Source organism: Sprattus sprattus (genome assembly GCF_963457725.1).
Source record: "Sprattus sprattus genome assembly, chromosome: 5".
In the NCBI taxonomy this organism is placed as follows: domain Eukaryota; kingdom Metazoa; phylum Chordata; class Actinopteri; order Clupeiformes; family Clupeidae; genus Sprattus; species Sprattus sprattus.
The window spans coordinates 37,475,918-37,498,874 of NC_137924.1; the positions used below are offsets into that span (position 1 = coordinate 37,475,918).

At 39.7% G+C, this 22,957-nt stretch overlaps 2 protein-coding genes across 2 annotated transcripts; both read right to left on the reverse strand.

The window, feature by feature from the left end:
- Positions 1–411: 411 nt before the first annotated feature.
- On the reverse strand, positions 412–4,990 carry zbtb26 (zinc finger and BTB domain containing 26). Its single transcript, XM_080839492.1, has 2 exons — positions 4,905–4,990; positions 412–1,772 (listed from the first exon to the last, which is right to left on the reverse strand). Exon 2 carries the CDS (start codon positions 1,749–1,751, stop codon positions 441–443), a length of 1,311 nt encoding a protein of 436 aa, XP_080695618.1. The 5' UTR covers positions 1,752–1,772; positions 4,905–4,990; the 3' UTR covers positions 412–440.
- A 7,818-nt stretch (positions 4,991–12,808) lies between these two features.
- lrrc8ab (leucine rich repeat containing 8 VRAC subunit Ab) lies at positions 12,809–19,819 on the reverse strand. Its single transcript, XM_080839473.1, has 3 exons — positions 19,683–19,819; positions 16,028–18,146; positions 12,809–15,922 (listed from the first exon to the last, which is right to left on the reverse strand). Exons 2-3 carry the CDS (start codon positions 18,137–18,139, stop codon positions 15,647–15,649), a joined length of 2,388 nt encoding a protein of 795 aa, XP_080695599.1. The 5' UTR covers positions 18,140–18,146; positions 19,683–19,819; the 3' UTR covers positions 12,809–15,646.
- Between the last annotated feature and the right edge of the window lie 3,138 nt (positions 19,820–22,957).

Below are 22,957 nucleotides of genomic sequence, written 5' to 3' on the forward strand. Positions count from 1 at the left end.
AGTGCAAAGCTGGGGCGACTATACGTCGGAAGACTGATAGAAAATCGATAACAACAACAATCGCCGCCATTTTCTTTATTTTTTGTGACCTGCAATAAATAAAGCAGGATTCCAGTCAATGGAAAAATGGCCTCTCCCCACCGGCGATTGTTGCTGTTTACGATTTTCTATCAGTTCTCACCACACAACGACTTCTCATCTTTGCTCCTTGAATGTCGATATGTAATGGTATGGAGTTATTGAAACTTACTACATGTAAAAAAAGACTAGAAATTGAACGTTTATTTTTCATTGAATGTTTATATAAAGTTGCACTGGGTGCCTTTAATTCCCAGTCCTATTGTTCAATACACTGGATAATCATTTCATGGCATACCAGTGATTAGTATGTCTTTAAATACATGACTTTGGAAGTGAAGTTACAAACTCTTAGCAATTAATCAGTGTTGCAGTGTGACTCCATATTGTCTTGTTTCTGAGGCTAACTGATCAATGTTGTTTTCTGTGCTGGATTCCTGCAGTCCACTGAATTCAAGTTCCTGCATGCAGCCCTCATTGGCGTTATCAAAGCTATTCTTGCCGTGTACCTGCTTAAGATGCTTTCTGAGCACTGGTTTGTGTGCAAAGACCATTTCACAGTAGTTGCAGCGGTGGGGCTTATCTCCACTGTGCAGGTTGAGGTGGTCCAACAGGGAACACTTTTGGGTAAAGTTCTTCCCACAAATCTTACACTGAAATGGCTTAATCCCTGCATGGACACGCATGTGTCGGTGAAGGTTCCCCTTCTGAGTGAATGTCTTGCCACAGAGCAAGCACATGAACAGCTTGTGCATTTTTAGGTGGTTGGCGTAGTTCTCCAGCTGGCGGAAGACACGAGAACACTTGGGGCACTGGTGGTACCACTGTATTCCCTTTTCACTGGTACGTAGACCCCCCCAAACACGGGAGGATCCTGCTGGGACAGGACTTGTAGGGTAATCGGCAAGATGCACCATTTGAGTCTCTGAATCACCAATACGACTTTCTACAGTGGAGTTAATAAGGGAGTGCTGTGGTTCAGGAGAATTAAGAGTAGGTGATTGGGAGATGAGATCGCGCATGCTGTCCGCCACCCTATCGCTAACTGACTCCACTTTTATGATGGCGAGGGGGCTGTTTTCACATTCTTCAGAGGTTTTGCTTTTGTGTCTTTTCCTTGTGGCTGATGGAGACATCATATGATCTATAATGATGGCATTGTCATCCTCCTCCCTTTCATCTACCTCTTCATTCTCCATCTTATTTTGTTCTGCCTCTACAGTGGGAAGAAACTGTCCAATTTTGCTAGAAGGTTCCCGTGTGATTTGATTGTCCTTCACTTGATGTGGCTTAATGAATTTATTAAGTGCCTGAGTGCACTGCTCAACAATGTGCCCCATCTGGAGAAAACTTGCCACTGTGAGGTAATTGACAAGCTCTAGTTCTGGGAACTCAAGTACTCCTGTGTAGCAAGACAGCAGTAGCTTCTGTCCTACCTCTGCATCCTGCAAAGTACTGATCTGAACTTCCGTTGAGTCCTGGAGAAAGAATTGGTCCCGGAGAAAGGGAGATCCTGCTGCAAATACCACTTTGTGACCGGGTACCTCTAGATCATTAATGCGAACCAGTACATCACAAAAGCGTCTTTGGTTGCGCAGAGCATCCATTTTCTGTAACATTGACTCTCCAAAGTTGGCAAAGCGGAACTGGAGGATCACCTGCTTCTCAGCCATGGTTTAACCTGAGATGTGCCCCTGTAAGAGTAATGAGGAATAATGAGTTTTCATAATGAAAAGTATAAACATTTATAGAAGTGAAGTTATTAACAATGCTAGCAGTTTAAAGCACTGCATTGTTATCACAACTTGTTTTCTGAAGTACATAATTACTTGAAACAAATTCAAAATGGATCTTGAATGTAAAACATATTTTGAAATCCTTATTCAAAATTGTTCTGACTCCTAACCTTCAGCCATAATTCAAAGTTCATCATTTAAAATAATTTCTGACTTTCATGGTTAATATAAAGTGTCTTGCAAAAGTATTCAGCCCCCTTGAAAGTCATCACCATTTTATGGTGAAACATATTTTCCTCAGCAGTATTTTATTTGTAAACAGTTATGCTTTGTACTTCTGACAGCAAAATAAGTAACTTGTCTACTAAAATAGACTCTAATAGACTAAAATAGATATTTTTTTCTAGTCTATTTTATTCAATCAAATAATGACTGAATTCATTTTAAATAGATAAATAAAAAAGTATTCAACCACTAAACATTAATACCCCTTTGCCTTTTGAAGATGAGCTTTGCACATATTTGGGCAGCGTTTTCCCATTTTTCTTGGTATATAGATTAAATATGAATTCAGCGTTTTCACATTCTTCTTAGTATATAGGCTAAATAATGTAAGTTGGTGAGATGGTGCTCCTGGCCTATAGGTCCACAGATCCACAGTAGGATTTTGATTAAGGCTTTGACCAGGCCTTTCTAGAACATTCACTTTACTGTTTTTAAGCCACTCCAGTGTTTCTTTAGCCTTGTGCCCAAGAGCAATAATCCTGCTGAAACCCACTACCAAGTCTTAGTTTTGCAACAGACTGCAACACGTGGTCTTGATATTGTGTATAATGTGTTCCCATTAATTTGTCATTCAATTCTAAAGTGTCCCAGTCTCTGCAGATGAGACATACTGTATACCCACAGCATTATGTTACCCATGCTATATTTCATTAAAGGGAAGGTCTTTTTTGAGGCATGGACAGTGTTAGATTGATAATATTAAAATGTTAGTTTTCATATTAGCAGACAAATAACTTATTTTGCCTTTGGAAATATATTGCAGCATGAATGTTCACAATAAAAATACTGATTGGGTAACTATGTGTAAGTAGGTGTAAGCAAATAAGTTACAAAATGTTAACTTACCAGACTTATAGGGGAAAAGGGAATTCTAAATCTGAAGGTCCCTTATCACCACTAGAGGCCCTCAGAAACCTTTATAATCTTAATCTGAAACTCTCGCTGTAGGGTCCTAACAGAAAATCCTGTCAGGGACTCCAGAATTCCTCCCACTGCTCTTGTCACTGACACTCATGCTAGGCATTCAAGGACATATAGTACCACACATATTGTGCAAATAATACATTTAAAACCATACACGTCTATGCTGATCAAACCAGGGCCATTTCTAGCTTCTCTGTTAGACAGTCTGTCTGTTGTTTTGCTATGAACACATCTATTTTCAGGGCAAAAATACTCGGGGCTTAAAAAAATCCAAAGTATAGCCCTGACTGATAAGACCTAATAACGCCATTGGATCAGACTCTAGAACACTTGGATTCAGGCTGGGGGCCCATGTATCCCTTTGTGTATTACAAAGCCCTATAATGCCAGGAGTTGAACCCACAAGGGAGTCCCCTCTGCCTACTTGAGCTGAGGCTGGGCGAACCATCAACCACTCAGGTAATTACACCACCACCACCTCAGCCTCAAGACTCACTCAGATAATTAGACCCAACCCAATTATGATAAAAGAAAAAAAAATACAGAGATCACTCGCCAAACGAAACTTCCTGACCAAAAAGTAAACCATTGAAACTCTGAACAGACAGTACACTGTGGCAACCTACTTGACCACACAATGTCTAATACAAAACTAAGGAGAACACTGACTAAACACAGACTGAGTGACCACAACCTGGCAGTAGAAGTAGGCTGGCACAGACAGACCTGGCTTCCCAGAGAGGATAGGCTGTTCTTTCTGGGACCAGGAAACAGTAGAGACAGAGCTGCACTTCCTAACTCACTGCAACCAATACAAAAGTCTTAGAGACCAATATTTGGCAAACATTATTTTTAAAAAAAATCCTTTATCTGAGTTACACTTGTGCTCTACTGGGAGAGGAAGGACTGCTGGGACTGGCAGCAAGATATGTAGCAGGCTGCCATGAGCTCCACAGCTCTGTGAACTCCCTGTCCCACATGACTAATAGCCTACTTAATGTTTACTAATTAATAATGAACGTGTTATATGTTTATATTATGTTACTTACCAAAATTCCATATACCCTCTTGTTCTGCATGCCCTATGGACTGTTTATTTTTTATTTATTTATGTTAATTTTGATTGTGTATTTTGTGTTAGTATTCTTTGGAAATGTTGTTTTGTATGCAGTCATGCCAATATAGCCATTTTAATTTAGTGGCGTAAAGGCAACAGGAATGTCAAATGATGCGACGGTCAAATGCGACGATGAAATTCTGCGTCAGCCCCATGCAGCCAAGTGTTTCTAGGTTGCTAGCATGTACACAGTGCTGTTATGTCCAACAAACCAATTGTGTGGTAATTAGTCTCGAGACATTTCCGATAGCACTTGAAGGCAGCATATTAGGCTAGACCAATGCTATTTTAGATTACTATTTATCCTATAATATGGTTATGTTGTCTCCCGGCCTAGTCTATTGTGCAATCTCTGTTTACGTTAGCCTATTTGTCCTACCTCTGCGACGATGAAGCAACAAACACCATCTAAACTTCGCCCATATTCACGTGTATTTCATCAAACAAATTTGATTGCCGGTATACTTCAAACGATTGAAGAGTTCCCGAGTCTGTTAACCAAAGGCTAAAATATGTCTACGAATCTCTAAGGCAGCGATGATAACACTAGTGAGGAACATAATTAGCAGCCGAGCAAGTAGAATTTCGTTTAATTTTTCATTTTTAAAGTAGCTCAAAACGTATTCACGATGTAGAAATGTTGTATACTAGGGTATGGTCATTTTAGGTAGGCTATGTCAGTTTGGATGCCTCAACCCAAAAAATACGTTTCACGTTAACCAAAGATTCTGTGCAAAAGGAAACCGAGATGAACTACAACCTACCTCTCTTATCTATCGATGATAAGCCTTCAGTTAAACTACAATTATGTAAATACTGACACCAATGCGACTTGAAATTTACACTGCGTTCAAATTCTAAAATGGCAGATTGTATGAACCGACACAGAACTGAAGAGGAGGAGCATAATCAGAGATTAAAGGAGCCACACCATTATCATGTTGGTGTAAATAAAAAGACCAACAACAGTCCATAGCTTTGAGACACTTGTTTCTTCCATTTCTTTGTGGACAGCGCCGAATCTGTGTTTGGACACCGACGTTTTTATGTTTTCTTAGCTTAGCCTACATTATGTAGCCTAACTGCCTTTCTGTGATTGTGTGACAGTCTTATTTGGCCTATTACGCATCATAACAGTGCTTGCATTCAGGAAAATTTCTTTCCTTGTGTCTGTTGTAGAATGACGACCACAGAAGAAAAAAAATGTTTGTTGTCAGGGGGTATTGTAACAATTTTTTTTTTTTTGGTGAAGTAATGTTTTACTTGTAATCTTTAATAATCCTCTTCTGATAGGCTATAGTGTGAATTCAATTCAATTAAATTCAATTCAATTTTATATATATAGCGCCATTAAAATACTTAACAGAGCCCAGAGCCTAAACCCCCTTAGTGCATGCACAATGGCAACAGGGGAAAGAAAAAACTCCCTGTTAGGCAGGAAGAAACCTTAAGCAGAACCACGGCACATCATTCCGAATTATGGTTTTACAACATAGTGGTGTTTTGATATACAGTGGTGGCCAAAATTATTAGAACACCTGACAGATCTGAGAATAATTACCTTTTTTTTTGCCTCCAAAACATGATTTAATTTCATAATGTTCATGAAACATGCAGATGGCTGTTCTGAGCACAACAAATATCAGATGAAGTGAGTCCTACTGTTTTTATCCACTTTTAACTTTAATAAGTGGTACGCCCACCTTTTGCAGCAATTACAGCAGCACATCTCTCTGGCATAGAGTCATATATTTCTTGAGAACTTCAACACAAATGTTATCCCATGCCTTCTGCAACTCAAGCCAAAGGCTTTCCTTGGAATTTACAATAGATCTGTCGAGTTTATTTTCCAACTTGCCCCGAATTTGCTTGCTGGGTTTGAAGTCCGGACCTTGAGAGGGCCGGTCCATCATTTTCAGTGTTCCAGCAGATTCCTTGTCGCCAGTAGATCCGGCAATAGTTAAAATAATGTTTAGGGTCATTGTCCTCTTGGAAAATAAATCCAGGCTCAATAAGATGTCTCCAAGAAGGAAATCCGTGCCTCACCAGAATGTTGTGGTATACTTTTGTATCCATGATGCCATCAATTTAGCCAAAGTCACCTGTTCCTGAGGCTTAAATTGCACCCCACACTATAATACTACCCCCTCCTTGTTTAACTGTTGGCAAGAGACACTAATTTTTATATCCCTCCCCCTCACTTCGTGGAAAATACACGCTTTGCTTGTTGCCAAACTATTCAGACCTGGACTCATCAGTACACAACACTTAAACCAATCTTTCTTTGTCCATTTCTTGTGTTCTTTTGCAAATTTCAGGCGTTACACTCAATTGTTCTCTTTCAGTAATATTTCTTTGCTGCTATTCTGCCAAAAAGTCCTTCTTCTCCCAGTGTCCGACGGACAGTTCTTGAAGACACTGTTGCACCATTACTCATTGTGATGTTGATCTCGTCACACAGTTCTTGTAAAGTCTTTCTTCGGTCCTGAAGACTGAGAATTTTGAGATGCTTCACTTGTGTGTCTGAGAGTTTCTTTTTGAAACCTCTCCCCTTTCGGTTCTGGTGCCATGGTAGTCTAAAGTGTACTTTACAGTGCTTGGACTGCATCTCAAGTCCTTGGCTATGCGGCAGTAACTCCAGCCAGCATAAAAAAAAGCCTTTATTCGAACCCGTTGCTCATTTGTTAGCTCCTTCTTCACCTTAGCCATGTTCAAAGAGCATCATGTGCTTCAAGACTGCTTCTAGAGGCTTTGGATCTATACCATTTGGTGGTGTGGCCTCAGTGACAAAACCCTGATGTTACCAATCACTTAATGAGCAGGATAGGCCTTGTACATTCAAAAGAATCGCCAAGCTGTGTCCTAAGACTCTTGCAACACCATCCATTTAACCACAATAACACCTGACAATGATTACACAAGTAATTTGGCTTCTTCTGTGCAGGAACATGATTGTGTGAAATTGACAGTGAAATAGGCCTATCTTGTTTTTGTACGGAAAATGACCTAAATCTCATTATGATGGCTCTATTCTATGGTTTATAGAGCATAATGATGACTGTAGATATTTCATTAGTTTTTATGGTATTTTAATGGCCAATTCAACAAAAACAACTGAAAACTCTTAAATATGTCTGTGTTCTAATAATTTTGGCCACCACTGTACATGTACTAAAAACAGGAGCACAATGACGTGCTATAAAATGTATTTTATTATAACTGTTGCGGGAGCAATATAACGTATGACCTGGCTGTGTCACGTCTCAATCTGAGCACACACTGAGGATGCGCAGTAAGAATGCAACATACAAATCAAGAAGCGCACTGATTGTCCAACTGGAACATATCATGAACTCAAATAATATTCAATGTCAATATTGCATCCATCTCCTTATAAATGTAAAAGGTTCCAATTTAGATTATTGTATATAGTCAGTATGGGTTAGTCACTGGAACAGAATATAATTTACTAGGTTCTCACCAATAAAAGAAATACTGTAGTGTTGTACTTACAGCCAAGTACCTGTTTAAAATCTTAATACTTACACTTAAGTGAATGAACACATTCATCAAGATATCAGACATCACAAAATTGCAAACTGACACGAATGCAATCTGAACCATACATCACAACATTTATTTTTGTTTGTTTGTTTTGTCTTTATACATCACAATTTTTTTAAATTATTTTTGTAAGGGCAGCGATCAGCCTACACCCTTTTACATGGTATTACAAGTCCAGAACAGTTGTAGGCTTGATTTTCTCTTCCAGATCTTGTCGTGTAAGGGGTGGTATGAGGGATAATCTCATCTGCTGTCTGTAAAGAAGTAAGTGTACTGTTGTGTAGAGTCTGTTGTGTGTTGTCCTCAGGACTTTTGTCAATGTGTGTGTGATGCCCCGCATTGGTGGAAAGGAGTAGTGTTTCTCCTGTATTCCTGTCCTTCAGCTGAATGTATGTGGTAGGAACGTTCAGTTTCAGCAGGTCTGATAACTACTGCAGGTTTCCACTGACCTTGCTCTGCACAGATTTCTCTGCAAGGCCATAGCTTTGAGGATAATGCGGACTGGAAGTTATGTGGGTAAACTCCCATTTGTCAGCAAAGGCTTTGGATTCTCTGCATTTGTATTGAGGGCAGTTATGTGTAATAATAACAGTCTCAGGTATGCCATGTCTGGCGAAGGCTGCTTTAAGCTTGTTAATTACAGCGGAGGCTTTTGTGCTGTGCAGTTTGTCAAGCTCAAAATACCTGCTGTAATAGTCGACTGTGATGAAGTATTGTTAATTGTTTCAGGTGAACAAATACGTACCAACTGTTGCCTTGCTCGATCAGGGATCTTATGGCTGATCATGGGTTCTTTGCTGTTGGATGGTCTGTGTTCAAGGCATGTGGAGCACTTTCCAACTGCTTCCTCAATGTGCTTGTTCATATCTGGCCAAAAGAGGATGTCCCTTGCTCTCTGCTTGCACTTTTCGATACTCATGTGACCAGTGTGTATCCTTGACAACATCTCGGCACGCAGTGAAGTTGGAACCACAATTCTCTCACCCTTGAATACGATGTCGTTCATCTGGTAGTTCCAGTACTCTGCAATGCTCTGTGGGCATAGTTTCCTCTCCTCAGCCCATCCTTCCTTGATTGTTCTTTTTAGTTGCTGTAGCTGTGTGCCCTTGTCAGTCTCTGCTTTGATTTCTTCCAGCTTTGCATCACTGACGTGTAAGTTTCTCTGTACAGCATGTGTACCTGCATATCCATGCCCACTCTGAGGCTCTTATCCTGGTCAGACAGAGACTTCCTGGATAGAGTATCTGCCACAGGGATGTCCTTGCCTGGTCTGTGGACGATGGTAGTCATACCGTTGCAGCCTGGGGAGTGCTTCTGCAAGAGGCTTGTGAATGATAGATTGAAGTGGTTTGTGGTCACTTACTACTGTGACGTGTGTAAGATAATTTCAGTTCAGTATAGGTTCAGTTCAGTATAGGTTTATTAGAAATCCTTGAAATGTCTCTTCAGTGGGAAAACAGGCCTAAGTCAGGTCAGGTCACTGCAGGCACAGGCCTGGGAAGGTCGGGTCACCATAGCAGTAGCTTTTAGCTGACCAGGACAGGATATAATGTGACTTTCGATACATTGAAGGACTCTCAGGAGATAGCATGGTCAATTAATCCCTGAGAGGCAGAGTGCAGGGGTTTCACACCAATAGATGGGACATTAATGTCGATTCTTACGAATAACAGATACACCAGGGTAAGGAGCCCATGACCCCCACTCTGTTGACCACGAGATGCCCACAGATGACCGCTGTAAAGATAGGCTATAAGAACTGAGACTTTCTCTGTATCAGATCAGACTCCGGAGACTCCTGTTGTGTTTGACTTGATGAAATTGGTCTTGTTAAACTCAACTGTACTGTATTTGTGTTTCAACTTATCAAGTAGAGCTGTACCTTGTTACAACAAAAACTTCGTACTGGCGTACTTTTCCAAGTCCTTAACCATCACGCAGAGAGTACAAAACAATACTCTTACACGTGATGTGCATAGACATACTGATGGAAGCGTTTGCATCCGAACAGAATGGCATAAAGCTCTTTTTTAATCTGAGCATAATCTACTTCACAGTCTGTGTGTGTTTTTGGTCCAATTGGTCTGCCCCCTTGTAATAAAACGGCACCCAGAGCTTATTTACTGGCATCGACATGTAATGTGAACTTTTTGCTGGGGTCGAAATATGCTAGAGGCGCACTGATGCCGGCAAGACCTGGGGAAAAACTTTGACAAATAGTTCACCCTGCCTAAGATTGTTGCTAGCTCACCTTTGTCTTCTGGTGATTTCATCTCTTTGGTGGCTGCAATTTTGCCTGGATCCGGTTTGACCCCGTATTTGGGGCCTGATTTACTAACAGGATTGCGCCCATTTTCTGGCGTAAAATAGCGGTCGTAACGAAAAACGGTATTTACTAAGCTGGCGCAGCGCATATTAACGCTTTGAGGGTGTGTACCTGCAAACAGGTGGGATGGTTCGGAAACGTGGGTGGTAACGTAGGCGTGTAGCGCTATTTAATGGGAGGAGTGCGCCTAATGATGAACTGCGTGGTATTTACTAAACTGCCCGGCGAGCGCACATCTCTGATTTGCAGGCTAATTCTCCGCCTCATAAAAGCACGTCTTAACCAAGCGCATTTCCACTGAGTCTGAAAACGTTGATATGGCAGCAGCAAGGCAAAGACATAGACAGAGACAGCGAACAGAAATATTTGTTTCAACTCGTATAATTCATATATTCATATATATGAAATTAAACTTTCCGAACGTAATTGGAGAAATTGATCGCACCCACATGCAAACAGTCCCACCTTCAATCCGCGAACACGTTTACCGAAACAGAAAGCACACATATTCAATGAATGTCCAGGTCATATGTGATGCCAACATGACCATTACTTACGTGGAAGTGGTCTGTCCATGACAGTTTTATCTTTCGGAATAGTGCCATTTATCCATGATTGAGCAACGGTGATTTTGGAGAGGCCTGTCTGCTTGGTAAATGTATTTGTTTCAGTGGGGCAGTGACGTGCAGTCAGGGTAGGCAAGGTAGGCACTGCCTACCCTGCCAAAATTCAAACGTAAAAATGTTTATTAAATCATTTTATTTAATAAACTTGTATTTGTATTTGTACCGAGTATTCTTGTGATTTATATATGCAATACTTACGTTATTCCAATTGTTTAGACGTTACGATGACAATTGTATCAGTTACGCATAAACAAATACAAAAAACCGGTAGAATAAGCAGTGCCTTTACTGTCCATTCATTTTGAACGGCAACCAAAAAGTCATATCGCGCATGCGCACTTAGATTCTGTATTATTTAATATGTACGTCGAAAGGCACAACTCTACTGTGCCTTTGCACGTAAATATGTTATGCCAGTAATCATCTACGTTACGTATCAAACATGGACCAATTAAAATTGAGATATTACTGGACATTTGCGCAGCTGACGTCATTACACCAGCTAAGCGTAATCCCCGCGAAAATCAAAGTAAAAATGACAACAGCGGTATCTACCGATATTGTGGAACTTAGACATTTCTCTAAACTCGACTTTAATAGAAAAAAAGGAGTAACTAGCAAGAGGGAGGCATATTCCAACACTAAATGAACTTCTGCAGAAAAAGGGACCAAAAATTGTCGTTTTCAAACGGACTGGTATGACAAAAAAGATTGGCATTGTGGCTGTGCTAGTCAGGTGAGTTAGAAACTATTTTGAGCTTAATTTTGAAATGATAAGTGTGGGGTTGAATTAATGCCGACTGCAAGCCATTTGCTTTCATATTCAATTGAGCAGTGTGTGTTCTCATTGCTGCTGACTGACATACATAATTGGCCGCTGTGCGGATAAAGATGGTTGCATTCTGATGATGGACATTAACTGGTGTGTGCGTGCGTGTGCGAGACTGAGAGTACGATATGTTATCGTGATCGGATTTTTTTATATATATCGATCGACCGTGCCTGTGTGCCGCACTTGTACCTACTGTTGTCACGTAGCCTATTAGCCTAAACAATAAATAAGGTAATCTGGCTTTCATAACTCAGTGCCTACCCTCGTACTGACTTCACCGCACGTCACTGCAGTGGGGATATATTGTAGTGAACCCATGTCCCTTGTAGAACGTATTAATCTCGCCATGTACACATATATATTGTTATAATAGACAGTTTATGCATTAATGCCACCAATAGCATATTATTTATAATCGTGTTCTTTTAAACATCTCGCTGTAGATGATGGCGGGCAAAACAACAATATAACCCATTGAATCAGGTTCAGTGATTGAGCGAACGTGAACCAATATATCTATCTCGCTATCTATTCGCTATCTATTCGCTGAACCTTAGTTTTTTCTTCCTCGAATCTCCATGGTTGCAGTAACTTGCTGGCAAGTTCTCCAGTCTTTTAACGGTGCGCTAAATAATGATTGCCCAGCGCGTATCTGGCTTGATAAATATCACGGAAAATGCGGGGAATCACCGTGCGTTAATGTGCGCCTGGCAAAGATGCGTTCGCAAATCAATCTTAGTAAATCAGGCTCTTTAAAGGGCGGAGTAAGCACAGTTTGCCCAGCGCAGATCTGGCTTGATAAATACCAAGTAAAATGCGCAAAAACACCGTGCGTTAATTTGCGAGCGCAGATTAAGAAGCGCTCGCATATTAGTAAATCAGGCCCTTGGTGAGGAGGTGGTACAGGCGACTCTCTTTTCTGGGTTGAGTTTCACTCCTCTCTCTCTGGAGCGTTGCAGCATGGCATGGAGATTTTCATCATGCTCCCGTTTACTCTTGCCATGTATAAGGATGTCATCCACAATTGCCATGGCTCCCCAGTTTGCAGTGTAGACTGTAGTGTAGAATCATGACTATGAATGTGAATATTCTCGTATTTATTATTTTAATGATTTAAATCCGAGGATGATATATATTTCTTCTGAACTTTTTCTAAACTGCGTTCAGGGACTGTTCTCCGTAGCATTACCCTGATGTAATTTCTTCCCGCTCCCACCTGACTCTGATAGACAACACGTAGACAGGATGGTAGAAGTAGATGTCAATTTTTAATGTATTTTAAATAAAGCACAAACACACATATAGTCGTGGCTGAAAGTATTGGCACCCTTGCATCCTCCTCTTTTAATTGTGAAAAGAAAACATCTTAGACATCCAAAGGGTAACACATCTGAAGCCAAAATTCTTCTGGTAGAATGTCCTATGGGCAGATTACACCAAAGTAGAGTTTTTTGGAAAAAGTTTCATGAAAAGAAGAGATTCCTTATGTTTAAGGGTCACCTTGCTTGGTACTGGGTGCCTTGAGTCTTTGTGTATCATCATGAAATGAAGAGGCTACAAAGTTACCTTAGTGTTGAAGTTCCACTAAGTGTCATCAAGCTGTGCCTCCCTTCCCTATCCAAAACACACATTCAAAAGCCCCTAATTACCCTCAATTAAAACACTGGACTGTTATAAAAATGGCCAGCAATGCATCTAAATCCCAATTAGACTTGTGTAACACCTGAACACCTTAAGAGTAAAGAGACTGAAATCAGAGACAACTTAGATTTTTTTGCCTGTATCTAATGTTATAGTTCGTCTGGTTAAACCTAACAAAAGAACATTAAACATTTTGTCTTTAATTTTAAACCTGTCAAAAAGCAGATTTAAACAACATGAGCTCAAAGCCAAAAACAGAAGTTAATTGAAATGCTTTTTTTACGAAACAATGAATTTAGCAAAACATGCAGAAAGGATTATTTTTTACAAGGTTTAATATTCATGACGTAACATACTGTTACATTTGTTAACAAGGGAGTAGCTTACTGTGTAAGACTAGTGGTGTACTTGGAATTTTTAAAACACAGATATTATAGGTAGGGTAGTCAACGCTGGGGAAACCAGCAAGAGGAAGCTAGATTTTACAACTGAAAATTAAATACAAATAAACGCACACTGCCTGACTTCCAGAGGACGAGACAGTGTTGTGGAGTGGAGTGCAGTGTCTCATTCTGGTCAAAAACAAACTGCATCATCACATTTGTAAAACGACCCAGTCGAAGCCAATAAAGACTAACATAAGATTAATACCTGCAAATGACACTTGCTCACAACTACAATGTAGACACCAGCAAACACATACACTTATAGATTATATAAAAGGGTAAGTTCAAAGTTAGTTATTTCAAACAGTGCCATATTTCCACCCCTTCCCCAATTCTACCCCTTTACAATTACATCCTACTTAATATTCTTTATATTCTCTGCAAACCAGGAGAAGGGATTTTGAACACTGTAAACTCCAGCCCCATATGGATTTTTAAATTAAATGTGTGCAAACAAATACAGTTGTACAGCGTAATTAAGTGTACCAGACTGCAATTCGTTTCTGTGGGTACAAACCACTGTGGAACAAATAAAATCAATTTGATTTTGTGATGGGGATTTTTGTTTACCATGGTAACGACAGAGTTAGGAGAGGATCTTGAATGTTTACGGGTCCTGACAGAGATCATACTTGATCATATCGCTAATGTTTTTGCTTATTTTTGGCTAATCTCCTTTCACCACATGTATCAAAGGTAATTCACAGAGGGGAGGAAAAGGGGAAAACTTGATAGTTAACCCTGTATCAGCTAATTTTGCATGTGGGTAAACGTAAAAAAAAAATATTTCTCTTGTCTTTCTTTTCTTCAAGAAATTTAACAAAAAATGCCTACCCTTCCTGTAATGTTGAGTATTAACAGTTCTAATACACTTTTCAACATCCAACTCTGAGAAAAAGTAAATCTGGTCTTGAACAGGGCTGTTGAGGATAATGCTAAGAAAGTGGATAGATCTTCCTTGTAGAAGCATTGTTTCGTCAAACATAGTAGCATACCAGTTTAAAAAGGCTAGCCTCAGTCAATCCCAGATTAGCATTAGCATCTCGTCTGATCTGTCATCAGTCACCAACGTGTTTAGCCACATTTATTTACCAAGTGCTAAAGTCCTAAAATAAATACTTGATGATGTCATATCCCCACATCTGGCAGTGCACCATTAAACAATGTAGGCATACATAATCTTTTCATCTGAATATTGAAAAAACAAACAAACAAACAAAATAACCCTCAGTACACAAATTAACGATTTACAAAATAAAAAAATCGGTTGTCTGTTCGTATTATTGCTCTTTTTACTATTCCTAATAAGTACAAGACAAAAGATCTCATATCGTAAACATAATATGCATTGATAATAATACTACTAATACAGTAAAAAACAATTCAAAAAAAGTACTGAGGGTCCAGTGTTGCGGGATCATGTCCGCATGCATAATCATACCACTGCTGAAAAAAATCCTAGGGGAAACACACTGAATTAGAAAATGTGTTAAAAAATCGTGATCTAAATATAAACCAAAATAATGGCGATTATTAGTTTTGCCATAATCGTACAGCCTTAATTGACATCACACACGTTCAATCTGTGCCATTTGAATTGAATTGGTTCACATTGGTTCACAGCCAGGGAAGAGTCCTCACACTGGGGTTATTATAAAAATAACTATATTTCTTCAAGCTGACACATACTGAGAGTTAACACCGATTGTATGGTAGTTTCGTACACTGTAAGAATTTTGGCCAGAGCAATTAAACAAATCTACCATGCTATCCTCTGAAATAATCACAAACTCTTCCCTGGCATGCACTGAAAAATAAACGGGCACAGTAACAATCCAATGTGCTGACCCAACTTTTCCGAAAACTAAAAAGGACAAATCACTTTGACACGTCATCACGAATGAGACCTGCAAAGACCAAACCATTTTTCACAGTTTCTTCAGTACATTTGCCTAAATTAAAAAAATGCATTTTGCATATAAATTCTCAGGTCAAAAGGACAGTATCGCTATAATTGAGTTAATATCTTGTTCATAGCTAATTCTTACTTCACACCAGACCTGCGCCACACTCATGATGCGTCTTTGTCTGTGCGCCAAAGTTTTTCTTTGACTTCAGTGGGTAAGGTGTTAAAAAGGTCTTCTTCAACTGTTATTCCACTCCTTCTCAGTTGGTGGCACTCCCCCAGCTCGACAGGTAGACCCTCCAATCGATTGCCTCGGAGCTCCAGTTGCGTCAGGCTAGTGAGTTCACCAAAGCGAGACGGTAAAACTTGCAAGTAGTTATTGCCTAGGTTTAGTGCGCGCAACTTTTTACACTGGAACAGCTCTGGGGGGAGAGTTTCAATCTGAGGAAGGTGAAAAAACATTAGTACAGCAGTATGTATAGTGATGGAAGTGATCACAGCATTACCCTATTATAGATAATCTATATGAAAAAAAAATAACCTTACCCGGTTTGATGTCAAAGCGAAGTACTGTAGATTTTGCAAGAACCCAATGTCAGCTGGTATACAAGTAAGGTTGTTGTTGCTCAAATCAAGAAACCGCAATTTGCGGCAGAAGAAGAGTTGGCTTGGTATTTTCTCAATTTTATTTCGATTCAGGTAGAGTCTTTCCAGGTTTGTCAGGGTGCCTATCTGGATAGGAATGTAGGCAATCTGGTTGTACCACAGTTTAAGGCAAACAAGCCGATGGAGATGCTGGAAGCTAATGATTTCCTCGATGGTCTTTAAATTGTTGTCTTTCAAGTCAATCTCTTGAAGATTGTGGAGGCTGAAGATTGAGTGAGGAATGCGCTCTAAATCACAGCGTACAAGTTCCAGTTCTGAAAGGTTCACCATCTTCTTCAGGCTGTTCAGTACCATCAGTTTTGTGCCCTCATTATTCACTGACAGCTTCTGCAGGTGCAACCCAACATCTGTAACAACCTGTGGCAATTTTGTGAGGTTGCTTTTCAGTCGCAAGACCTTCAGCCTCTTCAGTTCCCGTAGTCCATCAATAACTATGTAACGATTGTTTTCAGCACTAAGATTACCTGTGAGGTGCAACTCACCGAGATTCTTTAAACTATAGATCCACAGTGGAATCTCCTTGATATCAGTGAATTTAATGTGTAGTGATTTTAGATTCTCACGCAGAAAAGCTAGGGCGGGTGCCTCTATTTTAGCTGGTGTGTGATAAAGCCACATCTCCCGTAGGTTGGTGAGTTGAGCAACGATTGGAGGTATTGTAACATCAGGTATTAACTCAAGTTTTAAGACCTCCACCTCCACCAAATCAAATACTGTATCTGGGATACCACCAAGCATAAAGAGATGGAGCTCAAGCTTTTCCTGAGAATTTTTTGTGATTCGCTGCCTGAGTTTGTCTAGCGTCCACTCATTGTTCAGATTAAGCTGCCTCAGTTTATTTTCGCTGACCTCAGACAGAAAAACAGCAAATCGTTTAGAGTAAAGGGGATCGTACTGATCTATCATGTGAAGCATGAAAGCAAAGTCATTTTTCACGTCAGGGATATCACTATAACTACTTTCTTCCCTGATGGACTCAAAAGAGTACTTTTTAAGAGAACGACTGAGCATCCAACCTAGGGTGTACATGCAGATAATGCCATAAAGAAATACAAGGCTTATATAAAAGCAAGCCAGGATTTTGAAGAGGGTTGCAAGGGGGTGGGTACAGTGGTACATTTGATAGCCTGTGAGATTCTCGATATCCACACTGCAATCAACATGGAATTGAATGTTGTGCACGTAAAAGCCTGTGTAGCAGATGATCACAATGAACTTAATTACTTTAATGGTGGTCTGCCGAATATACAGTCTGTACACTATGTCCCCTTCCTCAACATGTATACGGAATTTTTTCACTTTTTCAAAGAGAGCTTTAGCCTGTTCGCCCTCTTTCTTGTCCAGAACGCCATTCTCTGAGTGGTCCACAATGCCTTGCTCAAAACGAGACATGAGTGGCAGCATTGGAACACTTGCCTCCACATCATCACTGAGACACGACGCTTTCTTGTCGAAGGACCCATTCATTTTTCCTAGTGCCTTAGGGTCACTCTCCTCAACCACAGTCTCTGACAGTGCTCGCGTTGTCCAAGGGGAGTCAAAACATTTCAGCAGAATGGATACAAAGTGCTCAAGTTTGGAGCTTGTCCATGGGAACTTAAACCAAAAGTTGCTACATGCCAAGAAAATGAGGGTATGCAGTAACACGAGATATGGGAAATACTTTGCGAACCAGTGGAGTTTATTCTCATAACAGACTGCATCCACATAGTTGTACTGGTGACGGTCAAGGTTGTACTGAATACCTTTAGGTTCTGAGAGATAAGCTGAAGAAAGGGTGGAGTTGAAAGACTTCCTGCACGTCTTGTTTACCACCCATTTGCAAGGCAAGCAGATCATTTTGTCTTGAGTGACCTGCAGCGTTCCGCCAAACACAGCGATCATCAGCATAACCACAGAAATGTAGTCCGTGAAAACGTCCCACCATGGTTTCAGGATTCGATATGCCGGTTGGGTGTCTACAAAATAACGCAGCTCCGTAATGGGTATCATGATTTACCTAGAGGGAAGAATATACATAAATATTAGTACATTGTCTTAGAAAAACTAAATTCATCAATCAAATCCATGAGGAACTTTGGTTAATGGGGATAACATTCCACAATAAAAAACTAGAATGAATAAAAAGACAATCACTTATCTATAACTTTACACTACAACAGACAAGCTGTGCCCTATTAGAAATGATCCTTCTTATGCCTTATAAGTAACCTTTGCCTACATACATATATTTGTGGCCTGTGAAAATGTGTAAGACTTTTCCATAAAATCCAGTATGGCTGAAAATCCAATATGGCACAAATTGACATCATAGTTGAACTCTGCGTGATCAAAGGAATCCAAACAGTACCTCATTCTTGGTTCAAAGGTTACATGCATAAACACACATGCAACTTTGACCCGTTCATGGCACTAGAGCGCTCAAAACACAGACATGAAACTTGGTGTAATCAGATGACTGTCCCCTATCAGCACGCCAACTTTCAAACTTTTATAGAGACATCGATGGTGACAATGAGTGCCTACGCAGCTTGTCTGCTTCTCTGGGGTCCTTTTCATGAAGTCACATGACTATCAATTTTTTATATAATTTCAAACTGGTCTCTTGACCTTGTTACACCTCTAATGAACTGCGTATTTGGGACAGAAGTCCCCTGCTTTTTCCAATACTAAAAAAAAACTAAAGACATTATCCTTTTAATACAACACTGTCAACATTAATTTGAAAATGCCAAGAAAAGTAAAACATACACTTTCACTTGGTATTGTATAAGTTCATTAAAAGATGTATTACCGTTACACTAAATGGAGCAGTAGTGTCATACAATATATTTTTTAGGATATAAAATCTTTTTTGATGCGTCGATTATAGTGTCCGCGTCTCATCTTTGACGTATATATATATATATATATATATATATATATATATTACACCTTTTTGTTCTGATGGGAACTGTCCCTCTTTTGCCTTACTTTCTGGCAAATCCAAGTCCAAATGCACCACATAATTTGTAAAATCATACAAGAGACAGTTTTTGCTCAATTAACATTAGGCCCATTGAAATGTACAGTAGCCAAAAGACAACATCTTGAGTTCTGTTGTCCTTTTCATTGTTAAGTGCTTTCATCTTTGACCCATACAACAGCCAGTTCTTAAATTTTGACACAAATTAGGTCTGTTTCGCGTGTCACACAAGGGGATGCGATACAACGATCGTACTAACGTTCAACGATTAATATCGTTCAGGCATTTGTGAAATAACGGTGGGCAATAACGTGTAATGAACGGGAAATTATCGCAATAGCAGATAGCAAAAATGAGCACAGGCGGACCAGTAGCGGGTTCTGGATATTTAAACTTCGCTAGCTAACTATTGTAACAGCTAGGATTATAATAGAAGTCCACACTGTATAAACAGCCAGTGACATTACGTTATTTCCACATAACGAGGTCACTAGCTAGACGTCTAACCAGGTCGTTAGCTAATTATAGGTTAGCTATCAAGCTAACAATATCTAAAATGTCTCAACTTACCCAGTCTTTCACCTTTCCAACACCAGTTTATGTTTGAGGGTTATATGGTACGTGGTCCAACTCTGCTATTTGCCAGGAAAATAAAATGTGAAACCCATTGGCAAGGTTGAACCAGAAACCCCTGGTTGATCGTTGCAGTATCTTAGCATGTTATTATTGTTAGTAATTCCAACCATGTTGCATATAGGTTTTGTTTTTCTCAACCTTCTGGTATTCACTTGCGGCTGACACATGATTTAAATGGTGTTGTACCGCCACCATCGGTGCTGGAGTATAGGCAATACTTAAGGTAGGCTATGCATAATAAGACATAGTGGCGCTGAGCATCGCCTTCGTTGAATGTCTATCTATCGCATTTCCTCAAGTAGTGACTGGGACCTTCATTCATCTCAGCTGAAAAAGGCAGCGCATCTCTGTTTGTGGCAGACCATAACTAGAAAATGCATTTCCTGAAGGAAATACCAGTGCATGAAATGCAAAGGTTAAGAAAGGAAGAAGAAAAGAAAGAAGAGTGAAAGAAGGAAAGAAGAAAGGAAAGAAGAGTGTAAGAAGGAAAGAAGAGTGAAGAAAGGAAAGAAAAGTGGAAGAAGGAAAGAAGAGTGGATGAAGGAAAAAAGAAAGGCAAGAAGAGTGGAAGAAGGAAAGACAAAAGGAAAGAAGAGTGAAGAAAGGAGAGAAGAGTGGAAGAGGGAAAGAAGAAAGGAAAGAAGAGTGAAAGAAGGAAAGAAGAAAAGAAAGAAGAGTGAAGAAAGGAAAGAAGAGTGGAAGAAGGAAAGAAGAAAAGAAAGAAGAGTGAAATAATGAAAGAAGAAAGGAAAGAAGAGTGAAGGAAGGAAAGAAGAGTGGAAGAAGGAAATAAGGAAAGAAAGAAGAGTGAAAGCAGGAAAGAAGAGTGTAAGAAGGAAAGAAGAGTGAAGAAAGGAAAGAAAAGTGGAAGAAGGAAAGAAGAGTGGATGAAGGAAAAAAGAAAGGCAAGAAGAGTGGAAGAAGGAAAGAAAAATGGAAGAAGAAAATAAGAAAGGAAAGAAGAGTGGAAGAAGGAAAGAAGAGTGAACAAGAGTGGCTCTGGATGAAGAGATAAAGAGAGAGTGAAAATATTGAAAAAAGGAGATAAAAATGGAGTGAAGAAGAGAGATTGAGTGTGAGAGAAAGTTGACAGAGAGAAAGATGGAGAGATGGAGAGAAAAAAATAGAGAATGGATGGTGTCTTAATGTTCCTAGTTACAGTTAAATTGAGAGGGACAGAGAGAGAAGAGGTTCTTTGGATTTGGCACAGGTGTCAGTGAAGCATACTAAGGCAGAAGGCAGTAACTTCTATGTTAAAGCTCAGTGGTATGATAACAATGGAATAATGACCCTATTAATTAATCAGTAGTAATACTATTTAATTTATCACAATTACCAATACAATGATTATCTCACACACACACACACACACACACACACACACACACACACACACACACCATTGAATTATCACATTAAGCACATAAAACAATGAACTTGAATTGTCACATGAAACACATAAAACATCTATGTCAGTCCATTGGGGTGTGTGTGTGTGTGTGTGTGTGTGTGTGTGTGTGTGTGTGTGTGTGTGTGTGTGTGTGTGTGTGTGAGAGAGAGAGAGAGAGAGAGAGAGAGAACGATAGAGAATGAGGCCCATTTTCCCCCTCCACATCCCCCCGCTCGCCAAGCGAAGTTACCCGATTTAGATGCACCTTTTTCGGACTAGCCACAGGCACTGGGTGGGGGAATAGCCCGATAGCTTAGCATATCTGCCATGCAATTCTAATGGTAATGCTACCTAGCTTGGTATGCTAACTGTCGGTAGCCTATACATCGTGAAATCAACCAAAATACTGATGTCACTGGCTTTAATTTGATAATGGCATGTTAGTAGTACATTTAATATCAGTACATTTGTTTAATTACTGCTGATATTTTACAAATACGTCAAAAACTCATTTTTGACCAAACTTGAAGTTACGGTCTTTTGCCTTAGCACGGCAGAGTAAAGCACAGGTGCAAGCAGTTAAAGACCCTATTATGATGTCATAATGGCCCAATGTAAGTCAATGGGAGAAATTTATATTCGTTTTTCTTTAATATTTTAAAAAGTATAAAGTTTAGAAAAGTGAAAAATACATAGCATAAGTGTCGTTTACAAGACCTACGCGACAAAGTTTGAATGAAGTTTCTACGTTAAGTGGTTCGGGCTGAATTAATCGCAGAAAAAGGTAACAAGAATAAGAAGAAGAAGAAGCCTAGGAATAACAATACAGGGCATTTCATGCACTGTAATTAGGTTTCCTCCGGTAGGAGGTAACCTATTGTTATTGTAGGCTTTCCTATTATTATTACAGTGCATGAAATGCCCTGTATTGTTATTCCTAGGCTTCTTCTTATTACAGTGCATGAAATGCCCTGTATTGTTATTCCTAGGCTTCTTCTTCTTCTTCTTCTTCTTCTTCTTCTTCTTCTTCTTATTCTTGTTACCTTTTTCTGCGATTAATTCAGCCCGAACCACTTAACGTAGAAACTTCATTCAAACTTTGTCGCGTAGGTCTTGTAAACGACACTTATGCTATGTATTTTTCACTTTTCTAAACTTGATACTTTTTAAGATATTAAAGAAAAACGAATATAAATTTCTCCCATTGACTTACATTGGGCCATTATGACATCATAATAGGGTCTTTAAACTGGCTTGCACCTGTGCTTTACTCTGCCGTGCTAAGGCAAAAGACTGTAACTTCAAGTTTGGTCAAAAATGAGTTTTTGACGTATTTGTAAAATATCAGCAGTAATTAAACAAATGTACTGATATTAAATGTACTACTAACATGCCATTATCAAATTAAAGCCAGTGACATCAGTATTTTGGTTGATTTCACGATGTATAGGCTACCGACAGTTAGCATACCAAGCTAGGTAGCATTACCATTAGAATTGCATGGCAGATATGCTAAGCTATCGGGCTATTCCCCCACCCAGTGCCTGTGGCTAGTCCGAAAAAGGTGCATCTAAATCGGGTAACTTCGCTTGGCGAGCGGGGGCATGTGGAGGGGGAAAATGGGCCTCATTCTCTATCGTTCTCTCTCTCTCTCTCTCTCTCTCTCTCTCTCTCTCACACACACACACACACACACACACACCCCAATGGACTGACATAGATGTTTTATGTGTTTCATGTGACAATTCAAGTTCATTGTTTTATGTGCTTAATGTGATAATTCAATGGTGTGTGTGTGTGTGTGTGATAATCATTGTAT